Source organism: Ostrinia furnacalis, unplaced genomic scaffold (assembly GCF_004193835.3).
Source record: "Ostrinia furnacalis isolate ACB-3 unplaced genomic scaffold, ASM419383v2 OfSCF1098, whole genome shotgun sequence".
NCBI classification, from domain to species: Eukaryota; Metazoa; Arthropoda; class Insecta; order Lepidoptera; family Crambidae; genus Ostrinia; species Ostrinia furnacalis.
The window spans coordinates 1,193,310-1,216,675 of NW_021131337.1; the positions used below are offsets into that span (position 1 = coordinate 1,193,310).

General features: G+C 40.8%; 2 protein-coding genes and 1 long non-coding RNA gene across 3 annotated transcripts; 2 read left to right on the forward strand and 1 right to left on the reverse strand.

The window, feature by feature from the left end:
- Positions 1 to 345: 345 nt before the first annotated feature.
- On the reverse strand, positions 346 to 20,275 carry LOC114351156 (ankyrin repeat domain-containing protein 13D). The gene is made up of 10 exons (XM_028302240.1): positions 19,937 to 20,275; positions 17,592 to 17,733; positions 16,855 to 17,025; positions 15,469 to 15,612; positions 10,790 to 10,964; positions 9,042 to 9,279; positions 5,151 to 5,318; positions 4,737 to 4,854; positions 3,675 to 3,925; positions 346 to 459 (listed from the first exon to the last, which is right to left on the reverse strand). The coding sequence occupies exons 1-10, from the start codon at positions 20,036 to 20,038 to the stop codon at positions 361 to 363; spliced, it is 1,608 nt and encodes a 535-aa protein (XP_028158041.1). The 5' UTR covers positions 20,039 to 20,275; the 3' UTR covers positions 346 to 360.
- LOC114351157 (uncharacterized) lies at positions 13,255 to 14,373 on the forward strand. The gene is made up of 2 exons (XR_003655762.1): positions 13,255 to 13,527; positions 14,146 to 14,373. It is a non-coding gene; the product is annotated as an uncharacterized LOC114351157 (long non-coding RNA).
- A 130-nt stretch (positions 20,276 to 20,405) lies between the features above and the next one.
- LOC114351189 (dnaJ homolog subfamily C member 28) lies at positions 20,406 to 22,957 on the forward strand. The gene is made up of 4 exons (XM_028302295.1): positions 20,406 to 20,630; positions 20,770 to 20,988; positions 21,270 to 21,626; positions 22,034 to 22,957. The coding sequence occupies exons 1-4, from the start codon at positions 20,514 to 20,516 to the stop codon at positions 22,496 to 22,498; spliced, it is 1,158 nt and encodes a 385-aa protein (XP_028158096.1). The 5' UTR covers positions 20,406 to 20,513; the 3' UTR covers positions 22,499 to 22,957.
- The last annotated feature ends 409 nt before the right edge of the window (positions 22,958 to 23,366 follow it).

Below are 23,366 nucleotides of genomic sequence, written 5' to 3' on the forward strand. Positions count from 1 at the left end.
TTAAATGTATTTTTCTTTGGATATTTATTGGGCTTTTAAATAACATCAATATTGTTGGGGCACCATGACGGTGTCAGAAGAAAATCTTTAACGCGTCACGGAAGGTGCGGTTTATTTGATGTTGAGTGTATATAAAACTCAAAGGTACAGACTGACTGACTGACTAACATAGTGATCTATCAACGCACAGCCCAAACCACTGGACGAATCGGACTGAAATTTGGCATGCAGGTAGATGTTATGACGTAGGCATCCGCTAAGAAAGGATTTTACGAAACTCCACCCCTAAGGTGGTAAAACGGGATCCACGCGTACGAAGCTGCGGGCGGAAAGCTAGTATAAATATGAATGAGGTACAATTTACCTCTGTAGCTCCCTCTCCTCGTGTGTCAGCAGTTCGGGCCGCGGCGGAGCGGGCGACGCCGGCCGCGCGCCTCGCAGCGCTTCCCACACGTCCACCTGTGGGACAACCATAGTAGGTATACAGGGTGTCTCGGTAGAAGGCTATAAGGACATTGGGGGGATTAGGGAGGTCTACTGCCTACAACCATAAGAATAGGCGCAGACCACCGATTTTTTATTGGCCGATAGTTTAGTCGGGCAGTTAAAAATCAAATGTATCTTTATTTGTTTAGACTAAATTAGTACTTAGTTTACAAATCGTCAAATGCTCTTAAGGAACATAATACATGTCTCATTATTTTTTTGCCCTACCAGCGCTTCGAGACAAACATTTGGCAAGTGCTGAGAAGAAGCGCCGCAACAAACTCAGTCACCACTGTCTGCCGGTTTAAAAAGTTAATCCGTATGGGCATGTATGGATGTGCGCACATTACACCGATTAATTATTCATACAAATTAGAATCGGGCCCAACTATGAGCCGACTAAAAATTGGTGGTCTGCGCCTAGGCTTACTGGTATACCAGGAGTCTCGGTATTACGCTACAGGGATACTGGGGGGACTACGGGAGATCTACGTTTTTTTCTGACATACCAAGGACAGACTACTCTAGGAGTCTCTAGATTACGCTGGCAGGGGCACAAGGACTAAAGGAGGTACTACAACGACTGTCTCTCTGACTAACGTGGAATAACAAACGGATATCTACTATATTTCTGGTACAACAGGGAAGAACTAAGGGAATTATACTGTGTAATGAATGGAGTAAAAGTTATACGGAACATAAATAACTACAACAGACACATCATACAGAACATCTCGATATTAAGCAACAATATACATCCAGACATTCAGAGAATCTCTGGACTATAGGATGACTAAGAACTACTACTGTCTTTCTAGCATACTCAATACGTAATACAACTACGACAGACATACCGGGTGTCTCTGGATTACTCTGGGGCACTGGGAGGAACTAAGGGACATCTATAGGGAGTCTCTCCTCTAGCATACGAAATACGGAGGTAATAAAAACTAAGGGAAGAAGAATACAGGGTGTATAACAATGCATCAAGCCGGAAACCATGCATCCGGCGAAATTATAATACGAAAAATTATAAAATAGGAAATCACTATTACTTTTGGACCAACGTTTAACTAAAAAGCGCAGACGACTATGCAAGCATGTGTGTAGTGTAGTGGAAATCAATTGATCCCAAGTTTCTGTTTAGAAACTTTTGATATAAAACCTATTAAAAGTTTTTATTAAAAAATATCATTTAAATTACCACCCTAGTGTGCACCACGTTATTTTAGTCGTTCTGTATCTCTGGTGATACCCTCTGGTTATTGAAGTCGCTTATCATTATATTAGTGACTTAAATGCTTTTAATTACCTCTTCCTATATGTACATACTCTGACCATTTTCTTCATTTACAGTGTGTAGTAATAGTAGACAACTCTGCTGTCAAACTTTGGCTGAAGGCGTCCGACTTGACCCAAGTTCTCCCTTTCCGTTTCAACAAGCGTTTGACATCGAATGGCATGCTATTTTTTTAGATGAAAAGGTCTGCAAAAGGGCTCTGAGGATTTAATTGCCTAAATCCCGGTTTCCACCAATGCGGAGCGAAGAAGTGTCATTATTCAGGAAGTTTTAACAAGCGTCTGACATCGAATGAAATGCTCCAATAAGATTGAAGTTATGACGTCGAAGTTGCTTACACGTTGCATGCCCAAATGGCCAATGTTATCGTGACATGCACCAGTCAGCGTCACGTGCAATTTAGCCCCTCTAAGGCCCAGTTTTTTGATTCATAGTTAAAATAACAAATTGTTAAATTTTGCTACTAATGGTTAAATATTAACAAAATGTTAACTAATAGTTAAAAAATGTACGAAAACTCAAGTTAACCATCGTTTGAAAATCATTTTTTTCTGATATTTAACCACTTGTCATTTGACATCTGTCAAATTTGACTATTGGTTATTTTAACTATTAATCAAAAAACTGGGCCTAACTCGAGGGTTGTGCCAACTGGTGAATTATACGATAGGACTATCGCGTCTCTGATGAGTTAGCGCCACTAGCGAGTAAGGTAAGGACTTGACTTGAGTGACGAAACAGTCACGGTGACAAAAGTCACCCGTGTGCACGCTCCCTAAGCTCATGTCACTGGACAGGTGGAAAAGGCTCGTTACTGTGTCACTCTAGGCCGCCACCAATCGATCAACATGGAAAGCATTGGGGGAGGCCTATGTTCAGCAGTGGACGTCCTATGGCTGAAATGATGATGATGACTGTGTCACTCACTAGTTGACGTCATCGGCGAGTGAGGTCGACCGTGGCGCCAACTCGTGAGCGCAAATAAACTCGACATCAAATAAATCGCACCTCCCGCGACAAGTACTTTCAAAGGTATGCATCCCCACTTCCCACCAATATTGGCACCATTTAAAAGCCTAGTTCTAACCTTCATTTCAATAAAGGAAAGGTTTTATCCCCAAAAATGTGTCTTTAGAAGGATTCAGAGTCACTTCTTTAAAAAAATAGGTAGTTACGCTTGAGCCAACTTTTATGCGCAACCAACTCGCCACAGCTATAAAACTGTTAAGTTGCAATGAGGGTTTTCGCGATTAAAAAATCCGCCAGACGGCAATACGTAGGCGGGAGGTCCAAATGCTGCATGATTGGTTATTTTTGACATGACATTGACAGATATGTCAAAATCCACCACAAAATCAATCATGCAGCATTTCGACCTCCCGTCTACGTATTGCCATCTGGCGGATTTTTCAATCGCGAAAACCCTCATTAATCGCTATCCATCTGTTAAAGAGGACACGTGAGATCATTATTTGGTTTTATAACTATAAAAATTGGTCTCATTGATCCCAGAGGTGGGCCCAAAGCGAGGTATTTTTTCAAGTCACATTTATGGTATATGTTAATCATTTATTAAGAAATTAAATGTGTTTTTCTTTAAGGATATTTATTGGGCTTTCAAATAACACCAATATTGTTGGGGCACCATGATTGTGTCAGAAGAAAATCTTTAAAGTTCGCGTCGCGGAAGGTGCGATTTATTTTATGTTGAGTAAATAATTGCTACACTACTGTATCAGTATCGCGCAGCCAGTCTACCAGCACACCTAGAAGCCGGTACCTCTCTCACGGTTGGGCCGCGGCGAATGGTGTCCCCTGATGAGCCACGGCAGTTCAGGCACGGCGCACACGCTGCTTAGCCACTGGTCAGCCACCTGCAAGCACATACCTGGTCATCGCTCGTGCCAGCCTCCATGAGACTCTGCTGGATGGCATACTGCAGTAAACTCTCCTCGTCGTCGGCGAGGCGCGCTCCTTCGGCGGCGGTGTAGGCGGTGCCTGCTGCGAAGCACGCGTCGTCGAGCACGCAGGCTAAACGGTCGCCCTCGCGGATGCATTCCACGTGGGTCACGGGAGATTCGGTGGCGAAGATGTTGCCGAACGTTATGCGAGCGTTGAGGACGTGGAATAGCGGGATTTCTGGAAAGAGATGGGTGGTTTTTAATTCGTTGGCGGCTGCAAAATTCGCAACAAATCAGTTCCTAATACAATTCAGAAGGAGATACAAAACCAAAGTCACAGTGCAATTAACGTTACAGTAAATAAAACTGTCGATCTGGTAAATCTGACGATCTGGTAAAGGTCGCGGGAAAAGCCTGGATGCGGGCAGCGCAGGACCGTGCATTGTGGAAAACCTTGGGGGAGACCTTTGTCCAGCAGTGGACGTCATTTGGCTGAAACGAACGAACGAACGAAGATGAAACTGATGATAAACCGTTGTTCGCGCAGTGCGCATTCGCAACAGTTATCACCCCTCGCTGGACGTCACTAATGCTTCCATAAGGAAGCGAAGAACAGCACTAGCGGCGTCGCCGGCCATCTTGCATCCAACTCTCGAGCGTGTAGCTCATATTTTCTATTTTTCTCCATTTACCATGTAAAAGCTTCAACCTAAGAAGAATAGACGGTTGTTAATAAATCCTTAACAACCGTCACTATCAAAAGAGCGCGTAATCCCCGACATGCGTGGAACCCGCAGAAAACCAGCTTCGTGATTTAGGGTGGATTCGACCATACAAGACTAAATATTAATCTCAGAATAAACTTGTCATTTTGACATATTTCCCATACTGAAACTGTCAATGTACCAGTTATACCAGGAGTTATTCTAGGATAAATTGGTCAAACCGGACGATTTGTGTTATGTCACGATTTTTGCTGAACGGGCGCCTTTTCAGCTTGAACATGAGACCTTAATTCAAGTAAAGCTAAATCAAAGTATGTAACGCACCAATTTTTACAGGGAATCCAGACGGTAGCTGCATCTGGATGAAGTCTTTTAGCTTGGCGAAGTGCGGGGACGATATCGCCGCCATCAAATCCAGGATCGGCATGATTTGCTCTTGCAACTGGAACAGAATAATAGACAATACATATTTCATGAAGCATATTGTCACTTCTTAAATAGATTAAACAAAGAAAGAAAAAGAAAAGAGATAAGGAAAACAAAAAAAGAAAAAGGAAAAAGAAAAAGGAAAAAGAAAAAGAAAAAGAAAAAGGAAAAAGGAAAAAGGAAAAAGGAAAAAGGAAAAAGGAAAAAGGAAAAAGGAAAAAGGAAAAAGGAAAAAGGAAAAAGAAAAAGAAAAAGAAAAAGAAAAAGAAAAATTATATCTTGTGGTGGCGTTAAATGTCGAGCTTCACCTACCTCTAGCGGGTAGTCCTCGCACAGCCACAGCGTGGCGCGGAACTTCTGCACCTTGGTGTCGAGCACCTGCGCGCGGCCCACGTCGCTTGACGGCGCCTCCTCGCCGAAGTACTCCGCCCAGGAGACCGCGGGCGGCGTGGGCGTGGAGCGACGGCTCTCGATCAGCCTCTCCTCCTGGAAATAAGTGTTCGCTGTTGTAAAACACTAAGTGAAACTATGATTGTAAAGCGGGGTGTTTCCCGCACTAGTATACTTTATCTTAAGTAAAGGTACACAGCTTGACAGGGATACGCAGCTATGCCCAGGCGCTTTAGGATCTGGGTCTCTGGCCCAGATACCAGTAGACTGCTGCTCCGGCCGTAAGCCAATGTCAGCAATCTCAATAACAGGGCCCTGTGGTAGTATTCCGGCCATCTAATCTTAAAGCATCATTTTGGGACCAACCACGTTCGATTTGCTGCTTCACTTAGGCAAGCATCGTTTGTGAATACGGGCGTAAAACGGTGACCGAGTTTCTTCCGCCACTTCTCATCACCAGCCCATATGTTGTCGCGAAGTGGTGGTACGGCAAGCTACTTCAAGGACGTATACAAGCGCACTGGAAAGGGCCTAAACACTGAATGATTGATGAAATGGTTTGATTTGATTTGAAAAGGCCCTAAACGTGAGATTGCAAATTATAGACCAATATCCAAACTCTGTGTTTTAGCTAAAGTACTGGAAAAAATAATTCACGAACAAGTGTATGTTGCCCTCAAGCATGCTTTCATACCCCAGCAACATGGTTTCTTAAGAGGAAGATCTACAGCTAGCAATCTCGTGGCATTTCTGGATGACGTATCTCATGGTATGCAGTCCGGAGGCCAGATTGACACAATATATACAGATTATACCAAAGCATTTGACCGAATTGATCACGCGATCCTGCTCACTAAGCTACAGTCCGCTGGAATTCACGGGGATCTCTTTAGATGGTTTCGATCCTACATCGCGGATAGATGTCAGACTGTAGTTCTTAATGGTTTCTCTTCTAATTCACGTTTCTCCGCCATTCCATCAGGCGTTCCACAGGGTTCGATCCTTGGTCCACTGTTATTTATACTTTTTATAAATGACATTCATAAATGTTTCATTCATTCTCGGTGTCTATTATTTGCTGATGACATGAAGGTATACAAAAAAGTTAGCACTTTGAGTGACTGTATTCACTTGCAGCAGGATCTGGATAGACTGCACCGTTATTGTATCTTAAATAAACTTGATCTTAACATTTCCAAATGTAGCTGTATGACATTCACTAGATCCCGAAATGCAATATTCTACAAGTACACATTAAACGGGCAAGCGCTTCAGAGAACCGAATATATACGAGATCTTGGCGTCATTCTGGACCCTAAGCTTCTTCTTGACAGGCATATTGACTCAATAACTTCTAAAGCCACAAAAACCCTTGGATTCGTAATTAGACTCACGAAAAACTTTAAAATGGCTAAGTCACTTAAAATATTATATTGTTCACTGGTTAGAAGCCAGCTTGAATATGCATGTCAAGCATGGAATCCCCAATATGATTATTACATACAAAAAATTGAAAAAATTCAGAAAAAGTTTCTTAGATTTTTAAACTTCAAACATCGGATAATGGGCACGACTTACGAGGCTGACTGTAAGCATCATCATCTACTTCCATTAAAACTGCGAAGAGAAGTCGCTGATCTTACCTTCCTCCATAACCTAATTAATGGTAAAATAGACTGCAGTGAGCTTCTTTCGCGAATCAAGTTACAGGTGCCTACTCGTGCCAATATAATAATATATAATAATAATAAATCATTCTTTATTCAAGTTACTAGGACTCAGTTTGTTAATAACAATTGCACTTAAAAACTTGCCAATGTCAGGAGAAATTATCTTAGACTTCACGTTGATGCATGTACCACTAATTATGGACGCAATTCCTTCTTTAACAGAGTTTTCAAAACTTTTAACAGCAATTATTCTGAAAATGTTGACCTTTTTCATATTGTGAGACCAAACTACTTCAAAAATCAAAGTAATAAGGAATTCTTTGGCGACACTACTTAGCACTCTCCCGGTAAAAAGTTGAAGTATCTGTTTACTGCTTAATATTCTGCTATTTTGGTATGGCTTTAGTAGGTATTTTCTGTATTGTTTTAACTTTTTTTCATATATTGTAATTATACTGCATGCTAAATGGTTTTGTTTTGGATTGTATCTTGATATGCTATTTGTGAAAACTATGTAAGGCATTTTTGATCTTAACCGCCTCATCTATTAATAATGCATATATGCTGTTTGTTTTCCATAAAATAAATAAATAAATAGATTTGACTAACCTCCTCGGGCTCAGCAGCCGTCGGCGACTGCTGCTCCGGCTCGGCCTCGCCATCAGCCAAGGCCAATAGCCCCGCCAGCGGAGCCCTACTAGGGCGCGCTTGGCGGCGCTGCGCGGGCAGGTGCTCGCTGCGCGTCTTAAGACCAGCTCGTTGTCTGTGCACTCACTCAGCTATACTAAAACAGTGGCTGAATTTCTTCCGCCACTTCTTCTCATCACCAGTCCATAATATGTTGTCCCGAAGTGGTGGTAAGGCAAAAGCTACTTCAGGGACGTATACAAGCGCCCTGTAAAGGGCCTAGACACTGAATGATTGATGAAATGATTTGATTTGACTGACCTCCTCGGGCTCAGCAGCTGTCGGCGACTGCTGCTCCGGCTCGGCCTCGCCATCGGCCAGCGCCAGCAGTCCCGCCAGCGGAGCCCTGCTGGGCCGCGCTGGGCGGGCAGGTGCTCGCTGCGCGTCTTAGAAACAGTGTGACTGAGTTTCTTCCGCCACTTCTTCTCAGCACCAGCCCATAATATGTTGTCCCAAAGTGGTGGTAAGGCAAGCAGTTTTTGGGACGTGTACCAGCGCCTTGGAAAGGGGCTTATTACTGGGCTGTCGCGCTCGCACACTCACTGCGGCCGCCCGTCGCACAGTCGCGACAGCAATATAATTACGCGCGAGCGATAAGGATGGGTAGCTTGGGGTCATTGGATAAAATTCTACGTGCTCACGGACCAGGCTTTAGCGCACTTACCTCCACGGGCTCGGCAGTCGTCGGCGACTGCTGCTCCGGCTCGGCCTCGCCATCAGCCAAGGCCAGTAGTCCCGCCAGCGGAGCCCTACTAGGGCGCGCTTGGCGGCGCTGCGCGGGCAGGTGCTCGCTGCGCGTCTTGGAGACCAAGCTTGTTGTCTGTGCACTCACTCAGCTATACTAAAACGGTGACTGACACCCTTATTCACAAACGATGCTTGCTTAAGAGAAGCAGCAAATCGAACGCACAGCGTTAAATAGAGTTCTGTGATTGGTTCGTGTGTGACCCTGGGCGCACGACACGCACTGTGAGACCTCATAGTAATGTTTGTGAATACGGGCGTTAGTATAGCTGAGTGAGTGCACAGACAACGAGCTGGTCTCCAAGACGCGCAGCGATTGATTTGCTGCTTCACTTAGGCAAGCATCGTTTGTGAATACGGGCGTAAAACGGTGACCGAGTTTCTTCCGCCGCTTCTTCCCACCACCAGCTCATAATGTTGTCCCGAAGTGGTGGTAAGGCAAGCTATTTTTGGGACGTGTCCAAGCGCCTTGAAAAGGGGCTTATTACTAAAGCCTGGTCCGTGAGCACGTAGAATTTTGTCCAATGACCCCAAGCTACCCATCCTTATCGCTCGCGCGTAATCATATTGCTGTCGCGACTGTGCGACGGGCAACCGCAGTGAGTGTGCGAGCGCAACAGCAACATAATTACGCGCGAGCGATAAGGATGGGTAGCTTGGGGTCATTGGACAAAATTCTACGTGCTCACGGACCAGGCTTTGGCGCACTTACCTCTTCAGGCTCAGCAGCAGTCGGCGACTGCTGCTCCGGCTCGGCCTCGCCATCAGCCAAGGCCAGTAGTCCCGCCAGCGGAGCCCTATTAGGCCGGGCTTGGCGGCGCTGGGCGGGCAAGTGCTCGCTGCGCGTCTTGGAGACCAGCTCGACGTTGTTGGCGCTGAACACCTTGCACTCGTAGCCGTTTACATTCTCGGTCTTGTCTTGGCGCCAGCCCCAGATGCCGGTTTTGCTCCTGGAGGAGAAATATAATCTTTAAACAATGTCCGATATACATATTCAGGATCTTGATAATGAATGATCTATAGTCCGGTCGTCGAGTACGTAGAATTTCGTCCAATGATCCCAAGCTACCCACCACAGCGAGTGTTCGAGCGCGATAGCAATATAATTACGCGCGAGCGATAAGGATGGGTAGCTTGAGGTCATTGGACGAAATTCTACGTGCTCGGCGAACAGACTTTATCTATCTGAAATGGCGTAAGCTAATTTAATAAAGTCATCAGTCATGCAATAACCAAATTGCCATCGACACGACTTTGGCGTTAAGGGTTACTGGCATGTGACGATGTCATGTGACATAATGAAAGATACAGTTTTGGCTCGGATATCAAAGTCCACTCGGAGTACTGTACCTCTAGCATGAACAACTTTCGTCTTAGAATCGTTTGCGTATTCGACAAAATTCGATACTTTACGACACGTTCTTGTGAACGTGTCGTAAAGTATCGAATTTTGTTGTGAAAATGGGCGTTGTAGTAGTTTTCGTGCTAGCCGTACTGGTAGTCTTGACTTCAATATCAGTTCCCTGAAACGAGCTGGATAGTTCTGCAACGGTGCAGCCTGTATACTGTACTGTGGCCTTGTGGCGCCGGTAACACGGCCTACCTCCAGGCCTGTTCATCTCCGCGAGTTTACATAGAAAACAAAACACGCACGATGGCCCACCTACAGGATACTATTCGACAAGGCCTCACATACGAGCGAACATTGACTCACGCACGCGTATTCTTGTGTATGATAGAAGAAAATAAAGAAAATGGTGTACTAAATACTGTGCAGTATTTAACTGCCTAAATAATAATAAAAACACAGAATGTACTTTTTTAAGTTGCCTCAAGACACTGAGATGTAAATACATAAGTAGTTAATATTATTCATGATAATTCATGCTAAATCATGTATTTCCTCCGCCATTTTACCTCACGTCACATCATTTTACCGAAGTCAGCCCTATAGCTTCAGCGCAGTGCCGATCACTGACGTTTGTCAACAAAATGGTGCTTGACTCTTGAGACAGGCTAAATTACACCATATTGTTAATGGCATTGAGCATACATTTTTTTAAATACCTTCCCGAAGTAAAACTTCTGTACGTAGTACCACAGAATAATAATAAGTACTACGTACAGAAGTTTTACTTCGTTCGTTCTTAATTCATGATGAATTATCATGAATAATATTAACTACTTATTTACCTCTCAGTGTCTTGAGGCAACTTAAAAAAGTACATTCTGTGTTTTTATTATTATTTAGGCAGTTAAATACTGCACAGTATTTAGTACATCATTTTATTTATTTTCTTCCATCATACACAAGAATACGCGTGCGTGAGTCAATGTTCGCTCGTATGTGAGGCCTTGTCGAATAGTATCCTGTAGGTGGGCCATCGTGCGTGTTTTGTTTTCGATGTAAACTCGCGGAGATGAACAGGCCTGGTAGTACTTATTATTATTCTGTGGTACCTCTCGAAGCATATCTTGTCGGTGTCCAGGTAGTTGATGGCAACGGGCGCGGCGAGGCGTTGCTGCAGTAGACGCGGGTTAGGCGGAGGATAGTCCTGCGAGTCTATAGGTTCCACGTATTCCCGCCATGATGTGCCTGCTTCGTGGTCTAACTCTATCAGGCTGGCGCTGCGACCTAGAAAAGTAATGGATGGTCAATATTAATAAATGAAAACGCAGGACTATTGCCAAGCTGCAACTCCTGTGTAGCCAATATTTACAGCTTGACCGTCAATAACCCAACCAGTGAAGGTCAAGTTTGTCTCAGGGATAAGTTTAACTGTCATCTATACTAATATTATAAAGCTGAAGAGTTTGTTTGTTTGTTTGTTTGTTTGTTTGTTTGTTTGTTTGGTTGAACGCGCTAATCTCAGGAACTACTGGACCGATTTGAAAAATTCTTTTTGTGTTGGATAGCCCGTTAGTTCCTGAAGGCTTTAGGCTATATATCATCACGCTACGACCAATAGGAGCGGAGCACCAATGAAGAATGTTTCAAATCAGTGATTTTTTTCCTTTTGAGAGCTTACGCTGCGTAAACGGTTAAAGTTTCGCAAAAGTCATGTATGACAGGATTGTTCCCCTTTAAAAGTTCTAANGCACAGCCTAAACCGCTGATCGTAGAGACCTGAAACTTTGACGGTGTGTTCTTTGTATGACGTAAGCATCTGATAAGAAAGGATTTTCCAAAATTCTACCCCTAAGGAGGTAAAAAGGGGGGGCGAAGTTTGTATGGGATAACGAGATTCCTTCGTCCAATCTACTTCAAATTTCGCATAAGCATTCTATAACAGAATTAATGGAAGATGTGTTTCGTATTTTAGTGAAATGCACCCCCTAACTATGTTAAAAAGGGGTAGAAAGTTATTTTAGAGGTGATTTGCTTCAAAGTTGATATTATTAATTACTCATTAGTGCATTTTTTTACAATCATGTCATGTTAAAGACTATCATACTCTAGGGGCCTCCACTTAACCTCGGAGTGGGTGCCCGCTGCGTGCGCTCGCCTAACAATTATTCATAGTAATGCATGACGGTCATGCCGCGGGCACCTGCTTGCGCTGTAGGGCCTGTAGGTAGGTATACATAAACTCATTTTCGCGCGAGAGTTTTGGCGGAGGCCCTTGAGGTAGTGGGAATAGTCTTGAGGAAAAGCTTCTTCTCCCACGGCCAGTGGCATGCTAGGCTAGAAGCTTGATTCTAGATTGATTCTAGCTCCCGTAGGAAAATAAAATAAAAAGTTTACCAATAATACTGCGGTAGGTGTAGTTTTCGATTTCGTTGTAAAAAGATAATACCACCGAGTAACTTTCACCGGATAAACTTTTAAAATTATTAAAAGTGCCTACCCAAAGTCATTATTCCACGCGGACGAAGTCGCGGGCACAGCTAGTTGAATAATAAAACTAAATAATCTATAAGTAAATACTAAATAATCTTTATGTGGTAAAATGGAAAGCAGTTTTGTCAACACAAAATCATACAATGTTTAATTTTTTTATCAAGACCACAACATTAAGGGCCTGGGCTGAATCATGCGCGGGCGCACACACACGTATCTACCGCGAAAGCTTTAGCTTTATCCCTAACTAGCTGACCCGGCGAACTTTGTTCCGCCTTAATGGCAATAAATAAGCAGACTTTTTTTTAATTTCGAACGGGATAAAAAGTATCCTATGTCCTTCTCCTGGCTCTAAACTACCTCCCTGACAATTTTCAGCTAAATCGGTTCAGCCGTTCTTGAGTTATAAGCGAAGTAACTAACACGACTTTCTTTTATATATATAGATATTTCTTCCAACATTTCTGACAATTTTTACAGGAGTTTACCCTTGGCATCAATTTAAGGGCCATTGTCTGAGCTATTGTCGTACCCAGAAATGAGGAGATCCATAAACAAAATAAAGTCGCTGACATAGCCCGACGGATTAGCAAGCTGAAGTGGCAATGGGCAGGGCACATAGTACGCAGAACTGACGGCCGATGGGGCAGCAAGGTTCTGGAGTGGAGGTCACGTACCGGAAAGTGCAGCGTAGGACGGGCCTCATAAAGGTAGCAAGGAAGCCGCTGAATGCAAGCCGCTAACCGATCATTATGGAAATCATTGGGGGAGGCTTATGTACAGCAGTGGACGTACAGTACCCGGCAATAAATATTGCACATCGACCTTTGGAAAGAGACAATCGGTTAATTTCGGCTTGTAGAGCGTTATCTCTGTCGCACACTACCTATACGATTGACAAAACGTCATTGGCAAAACATTATGTAACGGCTCGTTAAATTACTCAACTTAAAACTATTACAACTTAACTTAAAACTCAAAACTACTTAAAAACTAAACAAATATAATACAAATATAACTTTTTAACTATATTTACATTGAATTTAACAACTAAAACTGTACATATTGTAAGCTTAGTCCGGCGCGAGCGCAAAGATGTTATTTAAATTATTTGGATTGCGCGCTCAGTGAACGTCAGATTATGACCTTGTGAGTGAACGCTTCCTATGCATTCAATGCACGGGAGCAACTTACGACCGGCTCGGCTCGGCGCTTTTGTCACTCGCAGTCCCTGCGAAGCTTCTAAACGCACGGACGTACACCTCGCTTAGAAAAATATTACTCGCGATCCACGAGGTCGAACTTTCTAATACTTATCGATTTATTTAAATTACTTGTTGTGCTTCCCCAGTCTCGGGTGAGTGTTGTAATTAATTTTAATACCTATCCCACCTAGTTTTAGTGCTTAACTAGTTGCCTAGTAGGTAAGTGCTTACGTAGATATAAGATTTTAGTGCTCGCATGAGTAGTGCGTATTTAATTATTTTTATTACTCCTATCAATTGGTAAACGTATGTATTGAAACGTTCTATGCAGAATCCTCTTTTATTTTACGCACATAGGCATAAGTCAAAATGGTTCCTGACATGACCTTTGACCTTCGATGGTCATCGAATTGTGCATGTCACCTTAGAAACTTTAATTAATTGTAAATTATATTGTTAACTATTACCATAGATTACTTTAATTAGTTAAGCTGATTATTAAATAACTTTAGTACTTAAAAATAGGAATATTACACAAACAAATGTGAAATATTTACTCAGTAGTTCAGTACCTACTTAGTAAATTCTTATAGTCTCAGTATTAGTGGATAAAATGAATTATTTATTTTTAAAGTTGATTTTGTTTGGCTGCCGCATCATTAATTACTATTTCTTGCACAAATCTTTCCCCTGCTTCGCTTTAAAGCTGATGTCGCAGCTAAACTATAAAATCGGACATTCAATAAAACGACCGATGACGTGGATTACAGGGCTCCTTCCTCCGTCAAGAGGTCCATTGCTGTGCGGCCATAGTCTGTCGCCTGCCCGCGACGCCGAACCTGACGTGGCAAGCGTTGCTTGTCGCTGCTGCCACTACGAGCGAACCAAGGACAGTGCGGTTGGATTTTCAGAGACTTTAGTAGTGCGTCGGTTGAGACTAATTAGGAACTCACTCCCTGAGACTTATATTAATTATTAATAAACAAATTTGGCTATTCTTTTGTTTCTCTTTTTCTTCCTCTTAAATAGATTTTGTTACCGTCATATCTAGAAGGCTGGTACAATTATTCAATGAAAATATTGTCCGAACCCTTAGTATTTCTCTTCGACAAATTCTTTAACATATTGTGAACCACTTTTCTCTCACGACTATAAAAAGTTTTTAGCAATTTAATTCACAAAATCAATTGCACACATCCCAACTAATCCCAACTAATCCCAACTAATATTATAAATGCGAAAGTAACTCTGTCTGTCTGTCTGTCTGTTACGCTTTCCCGCTTAAACCTCGCAACCGATTTTGATGAAATTTGGCATAGAGATAGTTTGAGTCCCGGGAAAGAACATAGGATAGTTTTTATCCCGGTTTTTGAAACAGGGACGCGCGCGATAAAGTTTTTCTGTGACAGACAAAATTCCACGCGGGCGAAGCCGCGGGCGGAAAGCTAGTTTAAAATAAAGTTTGTTTACACTTTGACAAAACGTCATTATGTCAGTCGTTGTTCAAGTGCGACAGAGATAACGCTCTACGAAACCGAAATTAACCGATTTCTCTTTCTTAAGGTCGATGTGCAATATTTATCGCCGGGTATTGCACAGTCGCAGAATGAAAAGGTTCGTCACCTTAGTGTCGGTTTTCGCTTGCACTAGGTACTGTAAGAGTCAAACCTGCCAACATAACAGTGCAAGAAACAGGGCTGCTAACATTTAAATAAATATGACGTTTGCTAACGAATAAGGTTTTGCTTGTTTATTTTTCTATCCCATCAGTGCAATGCAATGATGACATTGACCAATTGACAATAGTTTTTTTTTATTTAATAGAAATAATAATGGCAGGTTGAACCAACAAGAAGGTTTTAGTTTATCAATCATAATAATCTTCTTGACAAGATAAATCGTCAAACAACTTTGATCAATAATTTTGAACTTTACTGACGAACAGTTAAAGGTTATTTTCTCTAACTCGAGATTATTCTGTAACATAGTTTCAAAAGGTAATAAGTGTTCGCGATTTGTTGAAGGAATCAATTTGAAAACTGACGAACCTTTTCATTCCGTGACTGTACATGATGATGATGATGATGACGTACCTTGTCCGCGGAATATGTAAGTCCTGTCCCCGCGCTGCCAGCGGTTGTTCTCGAAGCCGACGAGTGTGGTGTCGACGCGCACGTTGCCGCCGCGTTTGTACACTTTATACGTGTCGAACGGACACATGCGCGACACTAGTGGCACTGGAAAACAATAAAATATATTATTCATTGGTGTTAAATAAATATCAATTTATAAGAAAGATCATTTATATCTTCGTAAACATTTTGTTGAAGAGTGTCTTCGTAAATGTATGCGTTTTGCTTCGTTTTCTGACATCGGTGGCGCTGTAGTCACATTACATTTTGCAAAACCAGAAGAAGGAAAGTTCCTTCTTCTGGTTTTGCAAAATGTAATGTCGTTTGTACTAAACATTAAAATAGCGTTTATTAGAAATCTAACGAGTTTTATTGAAATACTGCCTAGTTCCAATAATTGGTTGGTTTACAAAAACAAAACTTAATGTGCCTTCAAATTGGAGAGAACGCAATGGCGCTACTGCAAACGTTACTAAAAAGTCTATATGTACAGTCGACGGCACGCCAAAGTCACTAAATGAGAGAAGTGGACTGTATTACAAAGGTTTAATGTATCGTCGGTGACGTGAGGTGAAGTGGCGCGCCGCGCCTCTGTGATCCGCGCCCGAAAAGAAGGTAATATTTAAATTGATCTTCAGGACAAAGAAAACAAGAGAGAACGAGGCACACTCTGGTATTCGCGACGCAACAGCAGCTCGTCGCCTGTTGCTGTAGTTTCTAGCAGCGCTGCTGATTAAGGACATCATACCCCAGCTAGTGAACTCCCACTTCATCTCGACGTAGAAGTCGGGCACCAGGCTGAGCCGGTGCAGCAAGTCGGGGATACCGCTGGAAGTGACAGCAGCTGTTGCTGTTGCTTCTAGCATCGCTGCTAAATGACATCATACCCCAGCTAGTGAACTCCCACTTCATCTCGACGTAGAAGTCGGGCGCCAGGCTGAGTCGGTGCAGCAAGTCTGGTATGCCACTCGCGCGCACCTCGTGTCGCTGGAAGTGACAGCAGCTGTTGCTGTTGCTTTTGGCATTGCTGCTGATGAAGGACATCATACCCCAGCTGGTGAACTCCCACTTCATCTCGAAGTAGAAGTCGGGCGCCAAGCTGAGCCGGTGCAGCAAGTTCGGAATGCCGCTGGAGGTGACAGCAGCTGTTGCTGTTGCTTCTAGCACTACTGGGAACACTAATCATACCCCAGCTCGTGAACTCCCACTTCATCTCGACGTAGAAGTCGGGCGCCAGGCTGAGTCGGTGCAGCAAGTCTGGTATGCCACTCGCGCGCACCTCGTGCCGCTAGAAGTGACAGCAACAGTTGCTATTGTTTCTAGCACTACTAGGAACACTAATCATACCCCAGCTGGTGAACTCCCACTTCATCTCGACGTAGAAGTCGGGCGCAAGACTGAGCCGGTGCAGCAAGTCTGGGATGCCACTCGCGCGCACCACGTGCCTTTGGAAGTCGCGACGCGATAGCACCAGCGATAGAAGCTCGGCGTCGCCCGTCGCTGTTGCTTCTTGCACCGCTGCGAATAAAGGGCATTATTGCTAAGCAATAGGTCACCCAAAGGGCAATGGAGCATGCAATGCTCAGTTTCTCAACGTGATCGAAACAGAAATGAGGAAATTCGTAGTTGAACCAAAGTAACTGAGTATAGATCATTTCATCCACGAAGACGCGCCCTACCAATTTTTGGTCGAGGAAAGCGCGGGGTGCGGGGAGTTTGATCCGAGCAATCCGAGCGTCATTACTGTAGTGTGCGTGTGCACTCATAGATAATTTAGCGTGTACACTCAAACATTAGCGGAAGAATGGTGGGGCGAGTCTTCGTGGATAATACGATCTGTGAGCGGGACACATAGCTCGTAGAAATGATGGCCGTCGGGACAAAAAAGATCATGAGTGGCGATCGCGGAGCGTTAAGACGTAGTGAAGCCAGGCCTCCCACTCGATGGACCATCGATCTAGTGAGAGTCGCGGGAAACACGTGGACTAAAGCATTGGGCAAATTACTGCTTCTTCCTCTCGATTGGTCTGCAAACTCAAGTCTTAGGCAGCAGCCTACACTAAGCATTACAATATGGAACTTGCCTGTCCATCCATCTTTCTCGCAGTTGACATCGGCTCCCGCGTCTAGCAAAGCGCGCACCGCCTCGATGTGGTTGAGCGTCACCGCTAGAAGTAACGGAGTGCGCCCGCGAGGATCTTTCTTCTCTAGGTCCTCAGATGTGAACTGAATGGAAATGTGATAGTAAAATATGATTAACTATTTAATTGATATTGTCATACCCCACTTGAGGGTATATCTAGAAAAACCAGGCTGGTACATGTCAGGTGAGTAAGCACGCGTGATCTCCCGAAATTCCCGGATACCGACGTTACATATTATAATATTGGCGACGAGTATGGGACAGATAATGTTTAACTCTGACTGACATGAAATGATGTCCTTGACAATTTGCAATATCTTTATCTTTAGCTTTTGCCCATGGCAAAACCAGGCTATCTGACACGTCTTCATCATGCAGTTCCTCCACCTAAAGGTTGCACCCTCATTTTACTATTTATTCAAACTCAAAAACAAGTAAATGAACTTGAAAATAATATAGACTTTTTCAAGATATTTTTCAAATAACTACATAAGATTATCATACAATGGTACCTGCAGGATATTTTCTAAAATATGGTAATCTCCAAATATTTACACAACAAATCCATTTCAACACAAAAAATCTGTGCTTTTCATGGAAATCCAAGGTCACAAGATAACACTATCAGTTAGCGATTGTAACAATGTTTACATGGCGAATCAATCACTCACACGGTAAGTATTTATTATTTATTGATACTCCTAATCAGTATGCAAGGACATGTGGCATTTGTGAACAAAATTAGCACACACTTGCCTCCCATGACGTGACTCATAATATGATTAAGAATGTGAATCAGAGCTGAGCATTAAATTCAATCATGAAGAGCTATTTTTAAATATTAATAAACTGGTGTCTGTCTAAAGAATGACATAATACTAGCTTTCAGCACGCGGCTTCTCCCGCATAAAATTTTTCGGTTTTTTAATGGTGAAAGAATTTTTAAATCGGTTCAGTAGATCCCGAGATTACCCCTTACGATTTAACAAATATACAAACACACAAACTTTACCTCTTTATAATATTAGTAGACATGGTAATATGCCATCTTTTTTAATGTCTAAGTATTAAATAAAAGTTATATTATATTATGCAAATGTTTGAATAATAAATAAAGAAAAAAAATTTTGAAAAGAAATGATTCTGACTTTACATGGGAATAGTAAATGAAATTGTTTAAATAGTAAATCACCCATACTCAAGTTTGAATGGGTATCCTTCCTAATGTACTTTATTTAAATCCTACCATTGCTTTAGTCAGCAAAATTCAACAATGTGGAATAGACCATTGACCTTTTGACCCACTAGCTGGCAATGAAAAGAGATTTCTTTTATACATTTTTATTAACATGATAATGGCCAGACAGACAGAAGTTCATTGAACTGTCTACAGACATTAATATCTGTAGGGGAAATCTTCCAAAGCAAAAGTACACAAAACATTAGTCCCAGACAGAATAGGCATTACATGAGTATTATTCCAAGTCATTAGCCAGATATTTGGCAATGATACACAAACCTTATAAACACCCACTTACATAGTAAGGCTTCACACAATAATGGGATTATTTTTACTAGAATAAGTGTACTTTTACATTGATTGTTTGGCTTCATTGATTGTACAATGAGCACACAATGTTGTATAAAATAAATAAGATGTTCAAATTAGCAAGTCAAAAAATATATCTAGGTTGCCTAGCAAAGAGCGAAAACCATTAAAGAAGTAAAAATTAAAGAAAACTGAAATTAGCGTCTTATTTGGGATTTTAAGGATATTTCCAGTTCTCCACATGTAAAAAGCAGTAGGTCATAGGCCATAGTTACTCAGTTTCAAAGATTGGTATGGTGTTGAAAAAAAAAACTAAGCCATTTCTGTACTCCGTTGTCAAAATTTATATTGAAGAGAAAAACTGGTCTGTAGCCTAGGGTATAACAGTCTGCATAAAAAATGTTGTATATAAACCACACACACTACAAGAGCAAATCAAAAACTAAGACCAAAAGAACAGCAACAAAAAGTTGATTGAAACTATAATATTTTATTCCGTTTTCCCATATCATATTCATTTTATTCAGACTGAGCAATGGTTAAAACTTATATTGATGTTTTTTACTGATTACTAACAAGTTAAGCCCCTGTAATTTGTCTTCTAAATTTACATGAAACCAACTGCACAAAACTAAGCAAAACCAAGTGTCTCTGACAAGACTTAAAATGTAATTCCTATACTAGCACAGAGCTAAATTGGATTTCTTGGATTCATAAAGCCCTGAGAATATTCATACCTTCTTGGACTCCAAAGCTTCTTTCAGTTCTTCATGCTGGTTGTTCCAAACGAGCCAGTGAATAGGAAAGCGCTCAGCCACCTCGTCTGCGGTTATCGCCATCGCATCAAATTATCATCAGTTAGCACAACAAGAAGTAGATATTATTTAATTATTCGAAACTCCTATCACACTTTTCATTAGAACTAAAAGTATTAACTTAATTTAATGCAATTTATTTTAAAAAATATCGTAAAATTCTACTCAATTTTCCGCTCTCTTCCGAAAACTCGAAAACTGACAGTTTCTTTTTTTTAATCTAGTTGGTTGATAGAGACATCCATTAGTTCAATTGTTAAACACTTGTTGGATTTATTGGAATTGATATGTTGACTATCGATTGCTGAGTACAGTGAATGATACAATGACATGAATGTGGGCCTTGCTTGCATGAAGAAGAAAAAAAATATCACTGTCAATTTTCTTTGTTGACATTTATTTTGACATTTGGCGTATTCAACAAAAACATTTGGAATTTCAGGAAAAACACCAGTTTTTACGTAATGGATCACTCAATTTATTAATTACCAAAAAGAAAATGAAACCGTGTATTAATCAATTTGTTTATTTGCAATGTAGAAACCCAGTTAAATTATATTACAACTTAATAACAGTAAGAACATTGATCGCCAAATCAAACGAGAAGAAACTCCAAGTAAGTTTACAGAAAGCTAATCTTTAAAGATCTTAGCTGAATTAACAGTTGACATGATGTCTTGAGTTGTTCGTATAGGTACATCCCACATTTCTGTACAATTGATATAACATACAACTTTAAACTTCGAACATTACAGGAATGCTATCAACTATTGAACATACCGGTGGATTCCAAGCAAGATGCAGTCCGCGAAGCTTTTCTGCAGCTGGCAAAGAAGTACCACCCGGATTCCGGATCACCAGAGGCAGATATGGACAAATTTGTTGCAGTAGAAAATGCCTTCCGAGTTCTAACCAAACACAACACTGGAGCATCAAATAACAAAGAAATCGAAAAGATTGTGTATGATATCCGGGTATGTAATTTTTGGCTCCTCACAAGAAGGATGAGGCTACATGTTTCGTATTTTTTGTAGAAAAAGATATAAAGAAATTAAGTGTTCCTATAAAGTTTCGACTTATGGTTATGTACAGTTTCGGAGAAAAAAAGTCGCAAAAGTTATGAATTTTACACATTACAAGGTTAGTCATTATGTTGATAAAGTAAAAAAAATAAGAGTTGGGTAGTTTTTACAAACTAGCAAGGACTTTTAGCTTTGAAGTAACCCATATAATAATGTAAATAAATTGGTTACAGCATACAGCTCCTCAACATCGACAATATTTGAGCTATGAAGGTATTGGCCACGGCACTCCATCCCAGCGGCAGAAACAGTGGGCCCAAGCGAAAGCCCAGAGAGCCGCAAACAATGTAATGGAACACCGCATAGCAAAAGCTGTTGCTTCTGACAACACACTCATGAAAAAAGGACAGCAAAACTATGGAAAGAAACATGACATCAAAACTAAGTATGGGTTTGACAGACTTGTTGAAGATCTCATACAAGAATCTATGTCAAAAGGTGAATTTGAAAACTTGAGTGGAAAAGGGAAGCCATTGAAGGACCAAAACAGAAATCCCTATGTAGACTTTACTACACATAAGTTAAATGAGGTTTGTATTATAATGTACCTACCTAAGTAAATAAAGTGTCTTGATTCATACCATTAATCAATCCTAACCATTTCCAGTCAATCTGGGTACCTCTGAAAGCCAAAGTAAGCCAGATTGATAATTTAAAATTGAATAAATATATTATTAAATGAAATATAATTAAATAACATAATTAATAATTGTTACTACTGATCTAAAATTGTAACTTCTTTTTTATTTTGTAAAATGTATACTTAATGCTTGCTATGCCCTTGCAGGGTGCATGTGATGCGCTGCCCTACCATTCACCAACTATCAAACCACATGTAATGCAATGCAATAAATGATTTGATTTGATTTGATTTGATTTGACTAAAAATTGTTAATGATTAAAAATATGTTTTAATATTTTAAAATTAAACTTTCAGGTGCTTATAAACAATGGCTTCACACCTGAATGGATAACAATGAGCAAAGAAATTGATCAAGATATTGAATTCTTAAAGAGAGACATCAAGAATGACAGAATGGTATTAGGGCCATTCCCCCTCAGTGAGGTAGATGAGCCAAAGTGGCACAGGATTTGTGATGACTACAGAGAATTTGTCAAGACATTAAATAGCAAAATTAATAAGTACAACTTAATAGTACCTTTAATAAACAGGCAGAAGTTTTATGTAGAAATAGACAAAATACTTGATGATATTTTGAAGAATGGACCACATTCAATGAAACCAGTAGAAGCAGAGAATAAAGTGGAATACAAGACAGTAATAGTGGAAAGTGAGGATTTGTTTGGCATACTCCTGAAAGCCTTTGAAGATGTATTCACTATAGGGAAAGATAAGAAAAGCAGCCAAGATAAGGAAAAGTTAAGAAAAGAGCAGTCTTGAAATATGAAAGTTTTTTTGTAATAAGTACTGATTGTACAATCAGGTGGAAATATATTTTCTTGAAAATGGCACCTGATATTTTAAAACGAAAGTGTTAATAGGTAGTAAGCTATAGCTAGACAATTTTACAGTGATCCTATTTTCTGTGATAATCTATAGATTGATGGAGATTTTCGATATTTACAACAAAAATAAAACACCAAAGAACATATAAAACTTTTATTTTTCCTTATATAAAATGATTAACAATAGTAATTTTAGTAAAATTTATGACTATATCTGATGACAACTAAAATATCTAACAAACAACAATCATGATTTTAAAATAAAACTTATTTTATTTGTTACATAGATTTGCACATAAAATGTTATCAATTACACTGATTTTTATCAGCTATCAACTAAATATTCCATAACATTTAAATCATAGCTGTAAACAAAATACTTAAAGTAATATTACATGATAAATATGTACAAATAATTTCATTCGAGACTTCTTACAAAAATGGTGATGTAGGAACAAGATCTATATTTTATTCGAGACTTGGTTACATGAAAACACATTTATTTTTGAGTATGTGTTTTATGGCACGATCAAACTGGAATGATTCTGGTTAGGATTGGATGTTGAATTGTAGGAATGTACAGTCGCAGAATGAAAAGGTTCGTCACCTTAGTGTCGGTTTTCGCTTGCACTAGATACTGTAAGAGTCAAACCTACCAACATTACAGTGCAAGAAACAGTGCTGCTAACATTTAAATAAATATGACGTTTGCTAACGAATAAGGTTTTGCTTGTTTATTTTTCTATCCCATCAGTGCAATGTTACAAAATGTAGTTTTTTTTATAGAAATAATAATGGCAGGT

What these genes read in the sequence shown, in the direction of transcription:
- LOC114351156 (XM_028302240.1), bottom strand. Translation starts at nt 20,038, where the DNA reads ATGGCGATAACCGCAGACGAGGTGGCTGAGCGCTTTCCTATTCACTGG. An exon ending in TTACATATTCCGCGGACAAG is followed by an intron (nt 10,965 to 15,468) that starts GTACGTCATCAT and finishes TTACTTTTCTAG; the next exon opens with GTCGCAGCGCCAGCCTGATA. An exon ending in TGGATTCCCTGTAAAAATTG is followed by an intron (nt 3,926 to 4,736) that starts GTGCGTTACATA and finishes ATCTCTTTCCAG; the next exon opens with AAATCCCGCTATTCCACGTC.
- LOC114351189 (XM_028302295.1), top strand. Translation starts at nt 20,514, where the DNA reads ATGAAACCGTGTATTAATCAATTTGTTTATTTGCAATGTAGAAACCCA. An exon ending in CAAACGAGAAGAAACTCCAA is followed by an intron (nt 20,631 to 20,769) that starts GTAAGTTTACAG and finishes CGAACATTACAG; the next exon opens with GAATGCTATCAACTATTGAA. An exon ending in AGATTGTGTATGATATCCGG is followed by an intron (nt 20,989 to 21,269) that starts GTATGTAATTTT and finishes AATTGGTTACAG; the next exon opens with CATACAGCTCCTCAACATCG.